Source organism: Erithacus rubecula (assembly GCF_903797595.1).
Source record: "Erithacus rubecula genome assembly, chromosome: 20".
NCBI lineage: Eukaryota > Metazoa > Chordata > Aves > Passeriformes > Muscicapidae > Erithacus > Erithacus rubecula.
In genome coordinates this window covers 10,841,282-10,858,161 of record NC_136672.1, presented here as the reverse complement: position 1 = coordinate 10,858,161, position 16,880 = coordinate 10,841,282, and the positions used below count along the sequence as shown (strand labels likewise).

At 61.8% G+C, this 16,880-nt stretch overlaps 3 protein-coding genes across 6 annotated transcripts in view; 1 reads left to right on the top strand and 2 right to left on the bottom strand.

Annotated features, from left to right (window-relative positions):
• Positions 1-514: 514 nt before the first annotated feature.
• Positions 515-4,511, bottom strand: TEPSIN (TEPSIN adaptor related protein complex 4 accessory protein). 3 transcript variants are annotated; one of them, XM_079323798.1, is made up of 13 exons: positions 4,396-4,511; positions 4,102-4,174; positions 3,800-3,891; positions 3,615-3,708; positions 3,407-3,474; positions 3,223-3,301; positions 3,041-3,112; positions 2,648-2,848; positions 2,391-2,562; positions 2,024-2,140; positions 1,835-1,913; positions 1,619-1,753; positions 515-1,344 (listed from the first exon to the last, which is right to left on the bottom strand). In XM_079323798.1, the coding sequence occupies exons 1-13, from the start codon at positions 4,435-4,437 to the stop codon at positions 886-888; spliced, it is 1,683 nt and encodes a 560-aa protein (XP_079179924.1). In that variant the 5' UTR covers positions 4,438-4,511; the 3' UTR covers positions 515-885. The 3 variants fall into 3 exon arrangements, with proteins under 3 accessions (XP_079179924.1, XP_079179922.1, XP_079179923.1); XM_079323796.1 differs by having other exon boundaries at positions 2,024-2,137; positions 4,396-4,510; XM_079323797.1 differs by lacking the exon at positions 2,648-2,848 and having other exon boundaries at positions 753-1,344.
• A 193-nt stretch (positions 4,512-4,704) lies between these two features.
• NDUFAF8 (NADH:ubiquinone oxidoreductase complex assembly factor 8) lies at positions 4,705-5,300 on the top strand. Its single transcript, XM_079323799.1, has 3 exons — positions 4,705-4,859; positions 4,943-5,053; positions 5,126-5,300. Exons 1-3 carry the CDS (start codon positions 4,779-4,781, stop codon positions 5,144-5,146), a joined length of 213 nt encoding a protein of 70 aa, XP_079179925.1. The 5' UTR covers positions 4,705-4,778; the 3' UTR covers positions 5,147-5,300.
• Positions 5,301-6,868: 1,568 nt separating this feature from the next.
• The window catches only part of SLC38A10 (solute carrier family 38 member 10), a 28,832-nt gene continuing 18,820 nt past the window's right edge, over positions 6,869-16,880 (bottom strand). For both annotated transcript variants that reach the window (XM_079323683.1, XM_079323684.1), the window contains exons 12-16: positions 10,630-10,800; positions 9,861-10,313; positions 9,248-9,331; positions 8,501-8,680; positions 6,869-8,250 (exon numbers count right to left, since the gene is read on the bottom strand). In XM_079323683.1, the coding sequence (XP_079179809.1) occupies positions 7,136-8,250; positions 8,501-8,680; positions 9,248-9,331; positions 9,861-10,313; positions 10,630-10,800 (2,003 nt within the window). In that variant the 3' untranslated portion in view covers positions 6,869-7,135. The remainder of the gene's footprint in view (positions 8,251-8,500; positions 8,681-9,247; positions 9,332-9,860; positions 10,314-10,629; positions 10,801-16,880) is intronic.

Sequence of the window (16,880 nt, the reverse complement as noted above, 5' to 3'; positions counted from 1 at the left end):
CGGCCGCAGCCATTGGGCGGGGCTGGCGGCGAGCGGCCAATGGGGAGGGAGGGAAGGGCGGAGGAAGAGACGCGATTGGCTGAGGCGGAGGAAGGGGGCGGGAGTAATGATGGAGGTGTGGCCCATAATAGGGCGGGGTTTATAGGAGCGAACCAATGAGACGCTAGTATGGATGGGCGTGGCTTTTGAGGGCAGGGAGAGGGGCGGGTCTTGAGCCAAGTGGGCGGGGCGCCATGGGGGTTTGGGGGGACAATGGGGATTTTGGGGACTGGGGCTGCTGGGAAGCTATGAGGAACATAAGGGAGTCATAGAGCTATTGGGGAGGCGGGTTGGGGAGGGGGAACTATGGGGCAGAGGGGCTCGTGGGATTATTGGGGGCCATAAAAAAAAGTGAAGCTATTAGGGGGTTCTGGGGCAGGGGGTGGGCTATGAGGAAGAAGGGGGAACCATGGGGCTACAGGAAAATGTGGGCCATGGGCCAGGCTCCCTCAGCGGCGCAGGAAGAAGTCACACATTCCCAGACCCGAGTGGGAGTTTATTGGTGGGTCCCGGCCCCATGGGGACGGCGCTTTCTCCCACCCCACCCCCACAGAGCCCAGGCTGCAGCTGGGGACCACCCAAGAGCACCCATAGCAGTGCTGGGGTCCCCAAAGCACCCCCAGCTCAGTCCCAGCAAGTCCCACACCCCTGTCCAGCTCAGAGGAGCAAGGGTGGCGCCTCTCTGCCTGCCCTGGAACACCACGGACAGCGAGAGGGACATTGTCACCTGATGGAAGCCCTGGCCCTTGTGGCATTTCAGACCATGTTCCCCCTGAGGCACCAGGACAGCACAGGCCCCGCAGGGATGGGGGCAGAGCCCCCGCAGCCCCCGGGGCCTGACAGCAGCTACATGTTGAGGAAGGGGAAGGCCGATGGCTGCAGGGTGCCCTCCGTGTCCGTGCCCCCCTCCTGGGGCTGGGATGGCGTCTGTGGCTCCAGGGGTGGCGAGTGTGGCCGGAGCACCGTGCCAGGATGGGCCACCAGCTCCATGCCAGCAAACAGGGACAGGCTGGGGGCTGCTGTGTCCCCTGCCAGCCTGGTGTCTCCATCCTGCTCGCAGGGACAGGCTGGCACCGCGGCCCCAGGCTGCTGGGGGGGCTCTGATGCCACTCCTGGCTCCTCACTGGGGCCCGTGGGGGCTGCAGGGGTCGGGGCTGGGCTCAGGGGGGTCAGGAAGCTCTCGCTGGCCAGGGCTGGGATGTCCATGAGCAGGTCCCTGGCTGAACCCACTGAGGGGGCTGAGGGTGGGCGTGGGGCCCTCGGGGAGGGCTGGGCCCGGCACAGGGCCTCGAACTGCCGCAGCATCTGGGATGGGATGGGCAGAGTGAGAGTGGCACCAGCAAAGGGGCTTGGCCCTGGCACCTCTTCCCAGGCAGAGGAACTGTCCCCAGTGCCCCCTCCTGGGGCTCAGAGGGAGCATCACCCTGCCCAAGTTCCTGCTCCTGGGAAAGGCAACCAAAGCCACCCCTCTGGGACATACACAGAGCCATTCCCAAGACCTGTGTGTCCAGAAGGGCTGTCAACCTGTGCCAGGAGCCCCCACCCTGGGGATTGGGCACAGGGATGTCCCCAGAGTTACCTTTGTTGCTCGGTTGGCCACAGGCCCAGGGCTGCCTTGGCTGAGGTGCTGCAGGTGCTGCTGGGTCACGGCAAAGATCTGCTCTGGGGAGAGCAGGTCAGAGCAGCCGAGGGCAGAGATGGCACACATGGACCTCTGTGGGAAAGGAGAGTGTGGCTGAGCCAGGCAGGCCCCCAAACAGCCCCCAGCCCTCCCAGGGGAGCCCCCTGTGCTCACCATGCGGACGCTGTCACTGGGATCCTCCAGCGCCCGGCCCAGCAGCTCCAGCACCACCTCACAGTTCAGGAGCCCACACCTGCACAGGGGTGGGGGTCACAGTCAGGCCAGGTCTGGGCAGCCAGGGAAGGGCTCAGGTTGCCCCAGAAGCCCCCCCAGTCCCAGGGAGCACTCGCCTCTGACACTTACTCCTTGAGGAAGTGCTGAGCTTCCTCCCTGGTGAGGAAGACCCTGGCCCCACGCGTCAGTCCCGCCACCAGGCTCAGCTCCCTCCGGCAGTCACCCGGGCTGTCAGCATCCACCCTGCTGAGGACACACCTTGTGGGGACAGGAGCCACCTGCTTACTCCTCCTGGGGTCCCTGCACACCCCCTGACAGACAGGGACCCCACCCTGAGCAGCTCTGCCTGCCCATGGCTGGCAGGACAAACACCCCAGTGAACACAGCAAGCAGTGCCGGGGTCACTCTGGATCAACAGTGTGGGAGAGGAGGGCAGCACTCCAGGGAATGCACTGGGGCAATCCCAGGGCAGGGGAGCCCCCTGGGCCCCTCTCACCTCTCAGCCCCGTGGCTCAGCTCCCGGCTGGCCCCGGAGCGGCTGTCGCTGCCGGATTTGCTGCCCGAGTCCGAGGTGCGGCTCCGCTCGTGGCCCTGAGAGGATTCCTGGGAGCTGTGCCCGCTGTCTGCCTCCTCCCAGCCGCCCCCTGCCAGCCCTGGCTGGTGGCTCACTGTGGGGACAGCGCTGCTGAGCTGGGGTCCCCAACCCCCCAGCACAGACCCCCCAAACCCTCCCGCTGCTCTGGCAGGACCCACCTCGGGCTCCGCGCGGCGCGGGAGGAGTCGGGGGCGGCAGGGCCGGGCTGCTGGCGGGGGATGGAGCTCGCACGGGCTCGTAGGTGTCCTCAGGGAGGTCCCCACGGAGCTGCCGGGGCCCCCCTGGGGCTGGGAGCACAGCCTGGGCCACGGCCTCGGCCGCTCGCTGCAGGCTGCTCAGCAGGGCCTCTCCTGTGGAGGCTGTGACAGGATGGGATGTTGGGAGAATCCCGGGAGCCCAGCCCCATGGGATCAGCCCAGCACTGAGCTCCAGCCTAGGAAAGGGAGTGAGGGAACTCTGGGAGCTCACAGGATGAGGCACAAAGTGACCCCCGTGGCCCTGCCCCAGCTCCCAGCAGGAAAGGACCCAGTGAGGGCTCGACCAGGACTCACCAGAGCTGCTTTTGTCACTGCTGAAGCCGAATCCCTGCAGGGATCCACAGGGGCTGGGGCTGGAGCCCATCCCTGGGGAGGCACAGGGAATGTCAGAGGGAGCACAGGCACTCAGGGCTCCCCTTTCCTGCTGTTTCCCCAGCCCTGAGGCCGAGGGCTCATCCCAGGGGGGCTGTGCTCACCAGCGGGGGCCGGGGCCCGGGCGGGCAGTGCCAGGGGCTGTGGCAGAGGTGCATCCGAGAACAGAACGCTGGCCAGGTCCTGTGGGATTGAGGGAGGGAGACAGAGGAGTGTGGGCAGCGCTGGGAACCCCAGAGTCCCCAGAGGAGGAGGAGGCTGGGGCTGCCCTGTCCCTGCAGCACCCACCTGTGCGGCCGCTCGCACCTTCTGGTTCAAGCTGTTGCCGTGGAGGGGGTCTGGGGGCCCGGAGAACACTGCAGACACACAGAGAGGAGGGTGGGGGATATTCCCAGGGTGGGTAGGACCCTGCTCCTGGCACAGCCTGGAGCCCTTCTGGGGTCTGCAGCCCCTCATGGGGCTGTTGCTGCTCTCCCAAGTGTCCCCAGCCCGTTACCTGTGGCCTCTCGGATGAAGTTGGCGTTCCTCTTCAGCTGCAGGACAAACTGGGGGGAGCCCTGGGAGCAGGTGTGCAGCAGGATCTTCAGCACCTGGCTCGGGGGACAAGGACGAGTCACAGCCGCCCTCCCTGGAGCGGGGGGCTCCATCCCATCACCCCCAGTGCTCGCAGCACAGACCCACCTTCAACTTGACGTGGCAGGAGCTGCTCTGCAGCCGCGTGAGGAGATGCTCCAGCAGGCACTGGCTGCTCCCGGGAGACTCGTGGGAGATCTCTAGGGACGGGTCAGGGATCCAGCCGGGACCGGAGGGCAGCAGCCCAGCAATTCAGCCCCTCCACAGGCTCCCAGCCAGGACGGCAGTCCCACGGCTGCCCCAACCAGCCCCGCAGGTCTCCAACGCCCCGGGGAGCTCCCCCTGCCCCGAGACCCCCTCCCTGTCCCGGGGAACGGCCTGTCCTGCCCCCACCGCTCCCTGAAGGATACTGGCAATCTCCTCGAACAGGTACCCAGGGCAGGGGGTGTCGTCGTCGGTCGTGCCCCGCAGCAACACAGGCAGCTGGAAGGGGAGGGGGCGGCGTGAGAGGGGGCGGACCCGCCCCGGACCCCGGTGCTGGGGACCGGACCGAGGCCCCGGGGCAGGCCCGGCCCCGTCAGGGCCGTGTGAGGTCGCTGCAGCAGCGATTGGGGGGGGTGCAGCGATGACGTCGCGGGTGAGCAGTGACGTCACGCCCCGGCAGCCCCCCCCCCACCGCACCCCCCAAAAGCCCCGGTCCGTACCCGGCTCAGGAAACTCAGCCGGTCCCGCAGCGGCGCCGCCATGACACTGCCGGCACCGGCCCTGCCCGGTCCCCCGGCGGCGTCAGGGAACCGCCCTCCGGAAGTTATTTTCCACCAATGAGAGCCCAAAGCTCTGCCGCTCAACCAATCAGCGGTGAGGGAGGGCGGGGCTGCAGGCGGAAGAGCCTCATGAAGCTGATGCCCGAAGGGGGCGGGAAGTAAACAACCGGCATTTCCACCAATCAGAGCCGCCCGCGCTGAATATCCAAGCAGAGGGGCGTGGCTCGGGGCGGCACCGCCCAATAGCAGAGCGCGCGTGTGACGGGCGGGGCGCGCAGCCAGTGGCGGCCGCCCGGGAATGGCGGCGCCCGTGCGCTGAGGCCATGTCGGGGCGCGGAGTGTGGCTGCGGGCGCGGGCGCGGCTGCGGCGCTTCCCGGCGGCGCTGGCGGCCTGCGGGGACCAGGTGAGGCCGGGGGCACAGCGGGGGCGGCTCCGGGAAGGGCGGGTCCCGGTGGCTCCCGCTCCCGTCCCGTGTGATTCCCGCAGGCCGCGGCGTACGGGCGGTGCGTGGCGGCGGCGGCGGCGGGACCGGCGGAGCTGCGGCGGGACTCGTGCCTGGAGGAGTTCCAGGCGCTGCGGGAATGCTTCGCCCGGGCGGTACGTCTGTGTCTCCGGCCTAGTCCCCGTCCCACATCCCATCCGGCCCGTCCTGACCGCGGCTCTTTGCAGGCAAAGGCGACACCGAAGTGACCCCGGAGCCGCCCCCGCCTGGAGACGCTCGGCGACAATAAACCCTCAAAGCCACCGGTTTGTCCTTAAATGACGGAACCTCCCCGGTCTGGAGGAGGTGCAGCCCCAGGCTGGGTGAGGGTCACACATCTATTTTTATTTATTAAAAAAAGAATTCAGATCAGAATGCTTCAGCTTATTTTATTGATGAGCTCAGCCCGCGCTCCGGGCTCTCCTCCCAGCGCTCCGTTCCCGGCGGGACAAGGCAGCTGCCAGCCCAGCTCGGGTGCCCACGCCATTCCCAGGAGCAGGAATGTCAGGAGCGTCTTTGGTCCCTTCTGTTCACACACAGAACAACAGACAGGCGGGGCTGAGCCCGCAGCACAGCGGATGAAGGAGCCGATCCGGCTCCCGCTCACTTCAGCAAGGCTGGTTGCAGCCGGAGCCCGGGGCCATCTCCCCGGGTCCATCTCCCCGGGATCCATCTCCCCGGGATCCATCACCCCGGGATCCATCTCCCCGGGTCCATCTCCCTGGGATCCATCTCCCCAGGTCCATCACCCCGGATCCCTCTCCCCGGATCCATCACCCCGGGTCCATCTCCCCAGGTCCATCTCCCCGGGATCCATCTCTCCGGGTCCATCTCCCCGGGATCCATCTCCCCGGGTCCATCTCCCCAGGTCCATCTCCCCGGGATCCATCTCCCCGGGTCCATCTCCCCGGGTCCATCTCCCCGGATCCATCACCCCGGGTCCATCTCCCCGGGATCCATCACCCCGGAATCCATCTCCCCGGGTCCATCCCTGCCTCTCAGAGCGGCTCCGGGGCTCCCGGCCACAATCCTTGTGCTTGACGACAGCGTTAATGGAGAAGCTCCTTGGGTTCAGGGGGTTTAAGGCCACAGTGTTCCGGGGGATCTTCCCAAAGGACTCCCGAGGTCACTTCCCTGGTTGTGACACCCCGGGAGCACCAGGCAGGGACAGTCCCACCCTGTCCCAGCACTGCACACAGACTCGAGGTCGCCAAAGACATTTGGGGATATAAAACCCACCACAGTGATGAGGTCTGAGGGCTCCAGGCTGGGAATTCTCAGCCTGTCTAGGGAGAGCTTTGGGATTGAATTCTGTACATTCTCAGGTCAGGATGTAAAAACACAAAACCCAAAAAAAACCCCAAGGGATGAATCACTGGAAGCCTGAAACAACACAGAGCTTTTGGTAAAGCTCTTCCTCACTCACCAAACAAATTTCCAGAGGTGGAGCAGGGACCTGTCTGGATGCAGAACAGGGTGGGGAGAGGCTGGGAAGAGCACCCGGAACACAGGAAGAGGTAGGTGGAGCCCTTGGATCCACCTGGCTCTGCCACGTTTTTCCCAAACTACTCACCTCTGGCAGAAGAATCAAGCTGGGTTGGGAAGGCTTGGGGGAAAGTTGAGCTTAATGCACTTTTGAGAGGGGAAGTGGAGCTGGAGAGCACAGAGAAGAGCACCCAGGGAGGGTAGCGAGGGCAGAGCTCTGTGTGATCCCAGTGTGTGGCCAAGGAATCCCATCCCTGGGAGAGAGGCAGCACAACAGGAGTTGTGCCCAGTTAAGGCAGCGTTTCTACTACATGAGGTTCCTGAACCACCACTGTGTCCCAAACAAACGAGGCTCTGCTCCTGATCCAGCACTGGAGCATCTCCTGGTCCTCAGCTCACGGCTTCTCTGGGGTAAAGCCCTTCCCAAGGTGTGGATCCCAGGGCCCCTCCCTGCTTCTGAGAGGAGCTGGGAGATGGCTGGAGAAGGCAATTTGATGTGGATGAGATGCTGGAAAAGGTGCTTGGAGCAGCGGCCTGGCAGGGAGCCGAGGTGAATGGCAGCTCTGGAAGGCAGGGGACAGCAGGAATGTCACTTCCAGTGCCACCATCTCCTCGGCTGCCCGCAGGCACACACTGGGGATGCTGGCTGATCTCTCCGTGCCTGAGCAGCACCACAAGCCCATCCCTGCCTGTGGAGCACGGCCACAGCCACGTCAGGGGCTGCTGTCCTGTGGCAGCTGCTGGATGTGGCGGCTGTGCCCCAGGTGCTGCACCTGGCTGAGCCGCGCCTCCAGCGCGCTGCGCAGGTCGTTCACCTTCACGTCGGGAAGGGGGTTCAGGCCGATCAGGACCCCCCCAGCTCCTGCTGCAGCCGCCTCCTCCTCCCCCCCGTCCTCCTCCCCATCCTCCTCCTGGTCGGGGGGCAGCAGGTCCCGTCTCCTGCGCCGCAGGTCCAGCCCCCCCTGCAGCTTCAGGTCCCGGTTGGGTTTGAGCTCCTGCTGCGGATCCCTGGGGGCGGCCCCTCCGTTCTCGGATCTCGGTGCTGGAGCATCCTGAGGGCTGGGTTTCCTGTCGGCGCCGTTGGAGGGACCCCCACCCGCACCCCCACGGCCCCGCGGCTCCTCCCGGGGATCCTCCTCCTTCCCGTGCCCGTGGCCAGGCGGCTCCCGCTGCCGCCCGCCCGCCCCCTCGGGCTGTGCCCCTCTCTGCCACTCCCTCTCCCGGGGGTGCTGCTCCCTCCCTGCCACATTCCTGTTACTGGAAGAGTCCGGCAGCACTGCCAGGTCCTTGGGCTCCACCTGACTCAGAGTTTTGGCTTTAAGGTCTGTTCCTGAGTCTCTTTCCAAACTCCTTCCTGCTACTCCCTGAACTTTGGCAGCCCCCGGCTGTTCTCTTTGGATGGGAGCTGTAGCTGCTTCCACGGCTTTCAGGAAATTCTTCTTCTGGTGGACATCTCTTCCAGCTTTGGCTTCACGTTCTCCTCCCAAATCCTCTGCCAAGGGCTTTTTCTCCAGGTGGTTTCTGGCTGCTGGAACACGCTGGGCATCCCCGTGGATGGGATCCCGGTTCTCCACGGGATTCTTAACAGCTCTGTCATTCTCTTGCAGAGGCACCTTCCAGTCCTTGGGAGGAGCCACGGGAATGTCACGCCTGTGCTCAGCCTCTTCCAGCTTCCCCACGATGTCCCTGTGCTGCTCTCTGGAATCAGGGGGCAGCAGGGCTGGGTGCTGCTCTGGCTGCTCCTTCCCAGCCATGTCCCCCTTGGCTCCCAGGCCCTCGTCCTCCCTGCTCCTGGAGAGGGGCACAGCAGGCTCTGGCTGTGCTTCTGCTGCAGGACAAAACCACATGGAAAAGGCTTTTCTCAGCCTTCCCTTCTCCTGCCACCACATTCTGTGAGACACGAGATGAGGCCACACACGAGGGAGGATGAGCAGAGCTGTGGGTTATCCCTACAGAAATGGCTGTGGGCGCTTTGCCACGTGCCAGAGGAACTCAGATCTGTCCCAGATTGATTTTAGAGGCACTCTGAGCCGTGAGCAGCCTGTGGGGGGGGTCCTGCTCCCTGGCCATGTCCTTACCTGGCTTTGGCTTCTCCTCTGCCCCCTCCTCCTGCCGCTGCTGGTGGATCTCCTTGTGCTGCTCCTCAATCACTGCCAGCAGTTTTGCCTGCTGGTCCAGGAGCTGCTTGTGCTGCACCTGCTGCTCCTTGATCACCTGCAGCAGCACATTGTGGTCCAGTAGTTTTGCTGGTCCCGCTTCTGGAAAAAGGGAAAAAGACAGAGGAAATAAAACCCCTGTGACCCACAGCCCTCAGAAATCAAAGCTCTCATCAGCTCTGGATGGCCTGCAAGGGTTCTCCTTGGCAGGAAGATCTGACTCCACAAACCCTGCCAAGAGAGAGAGAAGGAAGCTGGAAGAGGATGGGATGAGAGCAAGGGACCTGCACACAAGTCCAAGCCCAGGTTCCAGCCCCTCCTTGCCAGGCAGAGGTTGGAGGGAGGAGCTCAGCCTGAGGAAGGGCTTTACAACTCCAGCTCTGATGCCCCAGGGAGCAGCTGGGGCCTTGAGGGGAAGGATCTTTCTCTGTGATGTGTTCAGGTGTCCCCATGTGCCCCTGCCCATCCTGCCAGGGCAGTTTCACTCGCTCTGACACCAGGGAGCAGCTGGGCCCAGGTGCCAGTTTGACTCAGGTCCCCAAGTGGCCCTGCCAGGTGTGCCAGAGATGGGACAGGCACCACCTGATGCTATGCAGGGGCTGTGGCCTCAAGACACCGTCCTCCCACAGAGAATGATCCGGAGAGATCTGACCCTGTCCCCACACTCACCCCCTGCCTTCTCCTGTTTGTCCTCAGTGTTCTGGTTCTCCAGCAGTTCTGCTCTCTCCGGGAGGGGCAGCTCCTGCTTTGCACCTGCAAAGGACCAGAGCTCTGCTGTCAGTGCAGATGTTCCCTAAAACACCTCACACGTCGTCCCGGCACCGCTTGCAGCCAAGCCGACGGCTGCGAGGGAAGCAATAAACCCAATATTTAACAATCCCATGCCTGGTGGCAGCGAGCCAGCACTAACTACCTCGGCCAATTAACATGCAAGAACAGCTCTAACTGGCTTTTAGACGGGCACTTGGCAATGTGTTCCCTGTCAAGATCTCCCGGCTCCGTGTCCCCGGTGATTTGGGAGCCGTGCAGGAACAGCACGGCACCTGACATTTTGGCGGGTAGGGAACAACTGTTTGACAGCTCTTGCAGTAGCTGTCAAAGCCACCAGATTCCTCCCTTCCCGCAGCAGCTGCCAGAGGGGCTGTGCACACTCACGTGCTCCACTCGTGGAGTTAAAAGGAAGCACCAGGGTGGAGATGGGAATGACCAAATTGCCCCGTCCCCAGGGGCTTTACAGGCCCAGAGGAGCTTGCTCAGATGAGGTGTCCTGAAAGGAGCTTACCAGGCTCTGCTTCCTTCTCCATGGGCTGTGCAGCCTCCTCTGCTTTCCTGGGGAGCTGGAGCTGTGGCTTGTCCCGCTCAGCAGCCTCAGCAGTGTCCTCCCCCAGCACGGCTGCCTGTGCCTTGGCTTCCAGCTTGGCTTCCCCTGGCTGCAGCTCCTTGTAGGGTGGCCTCCCACCCTGCTGCACCACTGCCTCTGGGCCCTTCTCCAGATTTGGGACAGTCACTCCCCGCTGCTGGTTCTCAGCAACCACTTCCTTCCCTTGTTTTGGGCCCAGTGCCTCCTTCTGGGGCTTCAACCTGGCTGGTTCCTCCAGCAGATGGTCGCTGGCTCCTCCAGGAGCTGCTTTGTTCTCCTGGGATTCCTCCTGCTCCCGCCCCATGTCCACGACCACCTCATCGTGTGGGACCGGGGGCTCATGGCGATGAGCTTCCCCCACGGGCACAGCAATCCCTGGGGGACAGGCAGGTCAGAGGCAGCAGGTTCCCAGTACCCCCAGTACACCCAGTACCCCCAGTACACCCAGTACCCCCAGTACACCCAGCTCCATGCTGCCCTTGTCCAGCCCTGCCTTCTTTCTGTCATCTGAAGGCCACATTCCCAACAAGCCTCCAGAGCATCAAACACTAAATCACCTTCAATCCACCAATACCAGCACAGAGGTGACTGAGAGGAGGGTAGGGAGCAGAGTTCAGGATCTCTGTCTCAGAGTCCCACAACACCCACCCCCAGCTCCCACTCCAGCTCCTTTTCCTGGGATCACCTTTACCTTGATCAGGACGGTCCAGCTGCACTTTCTCTTCCACCTTTTCTCTCTCCTTCTCCCTCTTGGGTACCTGCACAGGCACCTTGATTTGTGGCTGCTCCATCTCCTCCTTCTCCTCGGGCACTTTGGGTTTATCACGGTCATCCTCGGGCTCCTCCACCACCGGGTTCTGCTCTGCAGACACAGCGTGGGGACAGGGATGAGGTGTGGGATCTGGGAACTGCTGTGTCTGTCCTGATCCCTTTCACCCACCCAGCCCAGCTGCTGACTCCCCTCCAGCCTTAGCACGGTGGGGCTGGGGGAGCTTTTGTTCTGGGATCACCTGGGTGCTTTCCCTGTCATGGGTTTGTATGGAGCCAGCAGGGAAGTGTGGCCAGGATGGAGCAGGGATGGAGCAGGGATGAAGCAGGGATGGAGCTGTGATGGAGTAGGGGATGGAGCAGGGATGGAGCAGGGATGGAGCTGGGATGGATGTAGGGGATGCAGCAGGGGATGCAGCAGGGATGGAGCAGGGATGAAGCAGGGATGGAGCAGGGATGAAGCAGGGATGGAGCTGTGATGGAACAGGGATGCAGCAGGGATGGAGCTGGGATGGAGCAGGGATGGAGCTGCAATGGAGCAGGAATGGAGCTGGGATGGAGCTGCAATGGAGCAGGGATGGAGCAGGGATGGAGCTGCAATGGAGCAGGAATGGAGCTGCAATGGAGCAGGGATGGAGCAGGGATGGAGCTGTGATGGAACAGGGATGGAGCAGGGATGGAGCTGCAATGGAGCAGGGATGGAGCTGGGATGGAGCTGCAATGGAGCAGGGATGGAGCAGGGATGGAGCTGCAATGGAGCAGGAATGGAGCTGCAATGGAGCTGGGATGGAGCAGGGATGGAGCAGGCATGGAGCTGTGATGGAACAGGGATGGAGCAGGGATGGAGCTGCAATGGAGCAGGGATGGAGCTGCAATGGAGCAGGAATGGAGCTGCAATGGAGCTGGCTGCTGCTGCGAGCCAGTACCACCAGATGGTAGCATCCCCCCCAGCTCCCTGTCCCAGACCCCCGGCTGCAGAGAAACTGAGCTGCAATCCAGACCTGGATCCCCCAGCACAGGAACAGACAGAGCTGCAATCCAGCCCCAAACCCCCCAGCACCACAACCTGAGCCCAGCTCCCACCCCCCCTGCTGCTGTTTGCTCCTTTATTTTCATTTTTTCTCTCCTTTTAGTGCCCGAGTGTTCCCACAGCCCTTCAGATGCCTCTCGGAGGAGGGGTGGGGAGGTTTCCTTCTCCCACAGAAGTTTTGAGGAGGGGGATTAAACAGGCATTAATTAGGGGGGAAACCACTGAGGGAGAGGGGGGAGTTTCCCCTCACCTTGCCCTCAAAGAGATGGAATGTTTCTGGAAGACACATCCCAGTCAAACCAGTCACCACTGGTACAACCAGCATGTTCCACATGGAATCTTTTGCACATTCCATGGGATGGGAAGGGTCCCTTCCACCCCCAGCGTGGCAGAAAACCCACACAGGGAGTGAACTCTTCCTTTGGAGAGCAGCAGAGAAGGAAATGGAATTGTTTCCCAGCAGTGAAGTTGTTCTGCAGATTTTTTTCCATCCAACAAACTCTTAAAAAAAAAATCTATCTTCTGTAACAAAAAAAAAAATTCCCAACTCTTCCCCCCTTTGCCCTCCCCCGTGTGATTTCCTTTGGGGAATTAATTCTATAAACATCTTTCCATTTTCTCCTCCCCCTCCGCAGGGCTGGTGCGATTTATTACGAGATGAACTCATGGGAAAGAAGGGATTGCCACAACTTCAGCTGCGTGGGCCTTGCCTGAGCTGGGGAGGGGCGGGGGGAAACAACAAAAATTCACAAAAAATTAAGTACAAACTCCTGGCCCAGAGGGATCTGTGCCAGCAGGACCTTGAGCCTCTCCAGAAACACGGACTGCAGCCCAGAGCTCCACACCCAGAGGAGGGACGTGCGTGGGGCTGGCCGGGGCTCCACGTTCCTCCGCTTTGGGAATGATGGTGGGAGGGGAAAAGGACTTGGATTTTCTGAGAAATTCCAGTCTAGTACCCAAGGGTCCCCCCCTCTCCATTGAGGGACTTCCCAGGGTTCAGCAAGTCAGGGCAGGACACTCCTCCTTTTGAGGAAAAACTGGGCTGCAGGAACCGGTGCCCAGCCCTGGCCAGGGGCCCTGGGAAGCGGGAGGCCGAGGCCGGGGAGGCTGCGGATGTTCCCAGCTCAATCCTGGCCTCCATGCAAGAAATTATTTACTCTATTGGAGGAAAGTTTCTCATTAATTGGCTCGTGGAGGCGGGAGATGGCTCTGGTCAGAGGATCCAGAGAAACCCAACACAGGCAGGGCTGTTCCCACAGCGGATGGAGGCAGCGAGATGATGTTCGAGGGGAAATAAAAAGGAAGGGAGGAGGAAATAAGAGGGAAGATGGGGGGAAGCTTTCCTTGCCAGCAGGAACCAGAGGAGTTAAACCCAGCAGCTCCCCTGCCCAGAGCAGCAGGTGAACCCCCCGAGGGCCCAGGGCAGCCCGAGGGGCAGGGGGAGGCCCAGGGAGTGTCCCTGGCAGCTTCCATCATAAATCAGGCAGAGGCACGTTCCCTGCTCTGCAAACAATGCAGGAAAAGCCCAAAACACAAACAAAACACAAACCCAAAAGTCTCCACGCCGCAATAAGGCCAAGCTGCCTCTAAGCCATCATTTGCTCAGCGGGAGACAAAATTAAGTTCATCATCAGGGCGTGAATTAACAACCTCTCAGGCTGCCTGGAAATCCATCCGGGGCTCCGGGTGCTTTGCAGGGAAGAGTTCTGCTGGGGCTCTGCCTGTCTTCTGCCCTCCAGGTCCCTTTGGAGCATCTTGCAGCAACGCTGCTCCTCATCACGTTTTATGAGTGGCCTTGGACTCTCCAGGCAAGGCCTGAGAGGCTGTAAAACTTTTTGGCTCCCAAGGAGAGGCCGGGGTGTGAGGCAGCACCGAGAGGGTTCGCTCTGACCCCCGGCTCTCCGGCAGCTCTGCTCACACGGGGGGAAGTCCTGCAGCTGATTTGTGTGTGTGCGTGCCTGGGTGTGTTGTGGTTTGGCAACAGCCTCTCCAGGCTGCCATAAAATTTCATGATTAGCAACCTAAAAGCTTCCCTTCTTCCCCCTGCTCCTGGTTGGGATCGCTGCAATGGTCCCAGGCAGGCACTAAATCCCTCCTCACACGCTTTTCCAGGCTGAAATGTTCCTCCACAGCCCCTGCCCTGGGCAGAGGCAGCGGGATGGACCCCTCTGTGCTGGCCCCCAATCTGGGCAGAGCCTTAGGGACAGCACAGGGAGCTCTGGGACACACCACCCAGTCCAGGGCATCACCCCAGGGCTGACCAGGGACACGGGGTTCAGGACCTTGTGCCAGAGCAGCTCCAGATCTGCTGAAATTCCTTCATGGCATGACACGGAGCAAGATCCAGGAGCTGCTGCCAAGGAAAACGGAGCCAAACAAGGGGTCAGAGGGCGGGGGGCAAACGCTGCCCCCGGAGCAGGGCAGGGCCAGCCCCTCCCCGGGGAGCCCCCAGCCCAGCTGTGCCTCCAGCAGCCCTCCCTCCCCCCGAAACGGCTCCAGATTTCACAAGGTTATGGAATGGCATCCCTGAAATTAGTTCACAGTTGTCTCCTGACGCACCAGCAGTAAAAACCAACCCAAATTACCAGAGGCTGCTGGTTCCTTTTCTGTGTCACAGGCACTATTAAAAGCTCGCTCGCACAAAGCACCAGGGAGAGCCGTGGTGGAGCCAAGCTGTTCCTGCAGCTAAGCAGGATGCAGGAGCCACGTTCCACACATCTCCAGGGCTGGGAATGCCAGCAGAGACCCAGCCTGGCTCAGGCAGGTTGCTTTTGGGGGCAAAGCACAGGGATGGAGGATGCAGGGATGCTGGGTGCCAGACACAACCCCAAAATTTGCCCCAGTCCATGTAACAGAGCTCAGGGTGGCCAGAGCACAGTGCCCAGCACACCGGGAGAAGGGCTCTTGCACAAGGAGCCTGAATCAGGGCTTTGTTACCCAACATTGCACAACACCAGGGAGAAGATGAAGCAGCAACGATCAAGTAAGGAGCTGAAAAATATTACAAAATCTTAATCCCCCCCGAGACCCTCGAGGGTGCTTTAAATACGGAGAGAAATTGCCTAATTAGCTTTTTTTTTTTTTGCCTTTTTTTTTTTTTTTTTTTTTTTAAATGGATAATTGCCTTCCTGAGCTTTCAGAGGCAGCTTAGCAACCTTTTAACAGAGCAGGACGGGGCTGGAAGGGGTTTTATCCCTTTCCCGAAGAGCTGCTGACAGTAAAACCTCCAGCACCACAGGCTGGGGCTGTAATGGGCACTTGGGTGTCGTTAGGAAAAACACGATTGCGAGGCCGCTGGTCAATACGTGTTCACATAAAAGGCCAATGTTCTAATATTCATAATCCCCGGGCCCACGGGGCAGGGCTTTAATGAAAGTCTCTCCAGTTCTGGGCTCCACAACATCAAAGAGGCCAATAAAACTCCTCTCACACGCTGACAGGCGGGGAAGGCAGCGCTGGGGAAAGGCCCTGCGGTTTGCCTTGGATGGGGCAGCACAGGAAAGGGCACTGAGCAAAGCTGTGCCCAGGAAAGGGGCTGAGCACCCTCTGAGCCAGAGGCACAGATGCACCTTGTGCCTGGAAGAAGGTCTGGAAGAACCCTCCATGCAGGAAAAGGGCTGGGAGCAGCAACCTGCAGCCAGGGAAGGAGTCTGGAGCAGCACCCTGCAGTCAGGGAAGGAACCTGGAGCAGCACCCTGCAGCCAGGGAAGGAACCTGGAGCAGCACCCTGCAGCCAGGGAAGGAACCTGGAGCAGCACCCTGTAGCCAGGGAAGGAGCCTGGAGCAGCACCCTGCAGCCAGGGAAGGAGCCTGGAGCAGCACCCTGCTGCCAGGGAAGGAGCCTGGAGCAGCACCCTGCAGCCAGGGAAGGAACCTGGAGCAGCACCCTGCAGCCAGGGAAGGAGCCTGGAGCAGCACCCTGCAGTCAGGGAAGGAGCCTGGAGCAGCACCCTGCAGCCAGGGAAGGAGCCTGGAGCAGCACCCTGCAGCCAGGGAAGGAGCCTGGAGCAGCACCCTGCAGCCAGGGAAGGAGCCTGGAGCAGCACCCTGCAGCCAGGGAAGGAACCTGGAGCAGCACCCTGCAGCCAGGGAAGGAGCCTGGAGCAGCACCCTGCAGCCAGGGAAGGAACCTGGAGCAGCACCCTGCAGCCAGGGAAGGGGCACAAGGCAGGCTGTGCCCTGGGGAAGGGGCTGAGCAGCTCAGCCAGCAGCAGTGCCCAGGGAGAAGCTGTGGGATCCTGCTGCAGCCCCGAGGGCGGAATTGGGCCCATCCGGAGGGCAGCCAGGTGGCCCAGCCCGCATCCTGCGGCCCTGCAAGGACAGGATGCAGCTGCTGCCGCGCGTTCCAGGCTCCTGCTCTGCACAACAAGGCGGGTGGGGACGAGGGGGATGAAGGGCACCATTTAACGCCTCTCATTGCTAGTCAAGCCGACATCCTGCGGAGGCACAGCGAGGCACGGATCCAAGGAATCGCGGCTCTCCCGGGGCAGCCCCGCGTCCACCCTGCAGCTCCTTGTGCCTCGTCCTCCTCTTCCTCCTCGCGGGGGACGGAGCCCCCGGTGGCAGAGGGAGCTCAGGGGACAGCTGAGCTTTCCCTCGGAACGGCACGGCTCCTCCCTGGGAAGTTTATGACCCGGGAGCACTAAAGCCGCCTTCCCCCCGGGTGGGGTTGTTTAATCCAGCAGCACTCAGAGCTGCTGCTGCGGGCTGGGGATGGCTGGGCTGATCAGAGCCTGGCATCCCGCTCCAGCGCCCGGGCTCACGCCGAGAACGGGAGGAGATTCAGCAAACTCCGGCCGACACACCGTGTTTTATGGGATTTTTAATTTTCCCAGTCAGAACACGTGTCATTAGCGATTCCTCCTGAAAGGAGCAGCTGTTCTTTGGCCATTACTGCTCCAAAATTAACCAAGACGGAAGAATTCAATCGCATCCCTCCTCCAGGCCCTGCTGAGGGCTCCATTAAGGGACCGGGAGCGTTTTTTGCTCGGAGTTCACCGGCATCTCCACGCCCAGGGAAGGCACACACAGCCTTGAGTAAGCCACGAGTAAAGCACAAGTAAACTCCACCACAGAGCAAGGCCAGAGTGAATGTTATCGGCAGCAGCACCGGTGTGGGAGACGCTCCAAGCTGCCGGGCAGGA

What these genes read in the sequence shown, in the direction of transcription:
- TEPSIN (XM_079323798.1), bottom strand. Translation starts at nt 4,437, where the DNA reads ATGGCGGCGCCGCTGCGGGACCGGCTGAGTTTCCTGAGCCGG. An exon ending in AGGTGCGAGCGGCCGCACAG is followed by an intron (nt 3,302 to 3,406) that starts GTGGGTGCTGCA and finishes TCAATCCCACAG; the next exon opens with GACCTGGCCAGCGTTCTGTT. An exon ending in TGGCCAACCGAGCAACAAAG is followed by an intron (nt 1,345 to 1,618) that starts GTAACTCTGGGG and finishes ATCCCATCCCAG; the next exon opens with ATGCTGCGGCAGTTCGAGGC.
- NDUFAF8 (XM_079323799.1), top strand. Translation starts at nt 4,779, where the DNA reads ATGTCGGGGCGCGGAGTGTGGCTGCGGGCGCGGGCGCGGCTGCGGCGC. An exon ending in TGGCGGCCTGCGGGGACCAG is followed by an intron (nt 4,860 to 4,942) that starts GTGAGGCCGGGG and finishes TGATTCCCGCAG; the next exon opens with GCCGCGGCGTACGGGCGGTG. An exon ending in GGGAATGCTTCGCCCGGGCG is followed by an intron (nt 5,054 to 5,125) that starts GTACGTCTGTGT and finishes GGCTCTTTGCAG; the next exon opens with GCAAAGGCGACACCGAAGTG.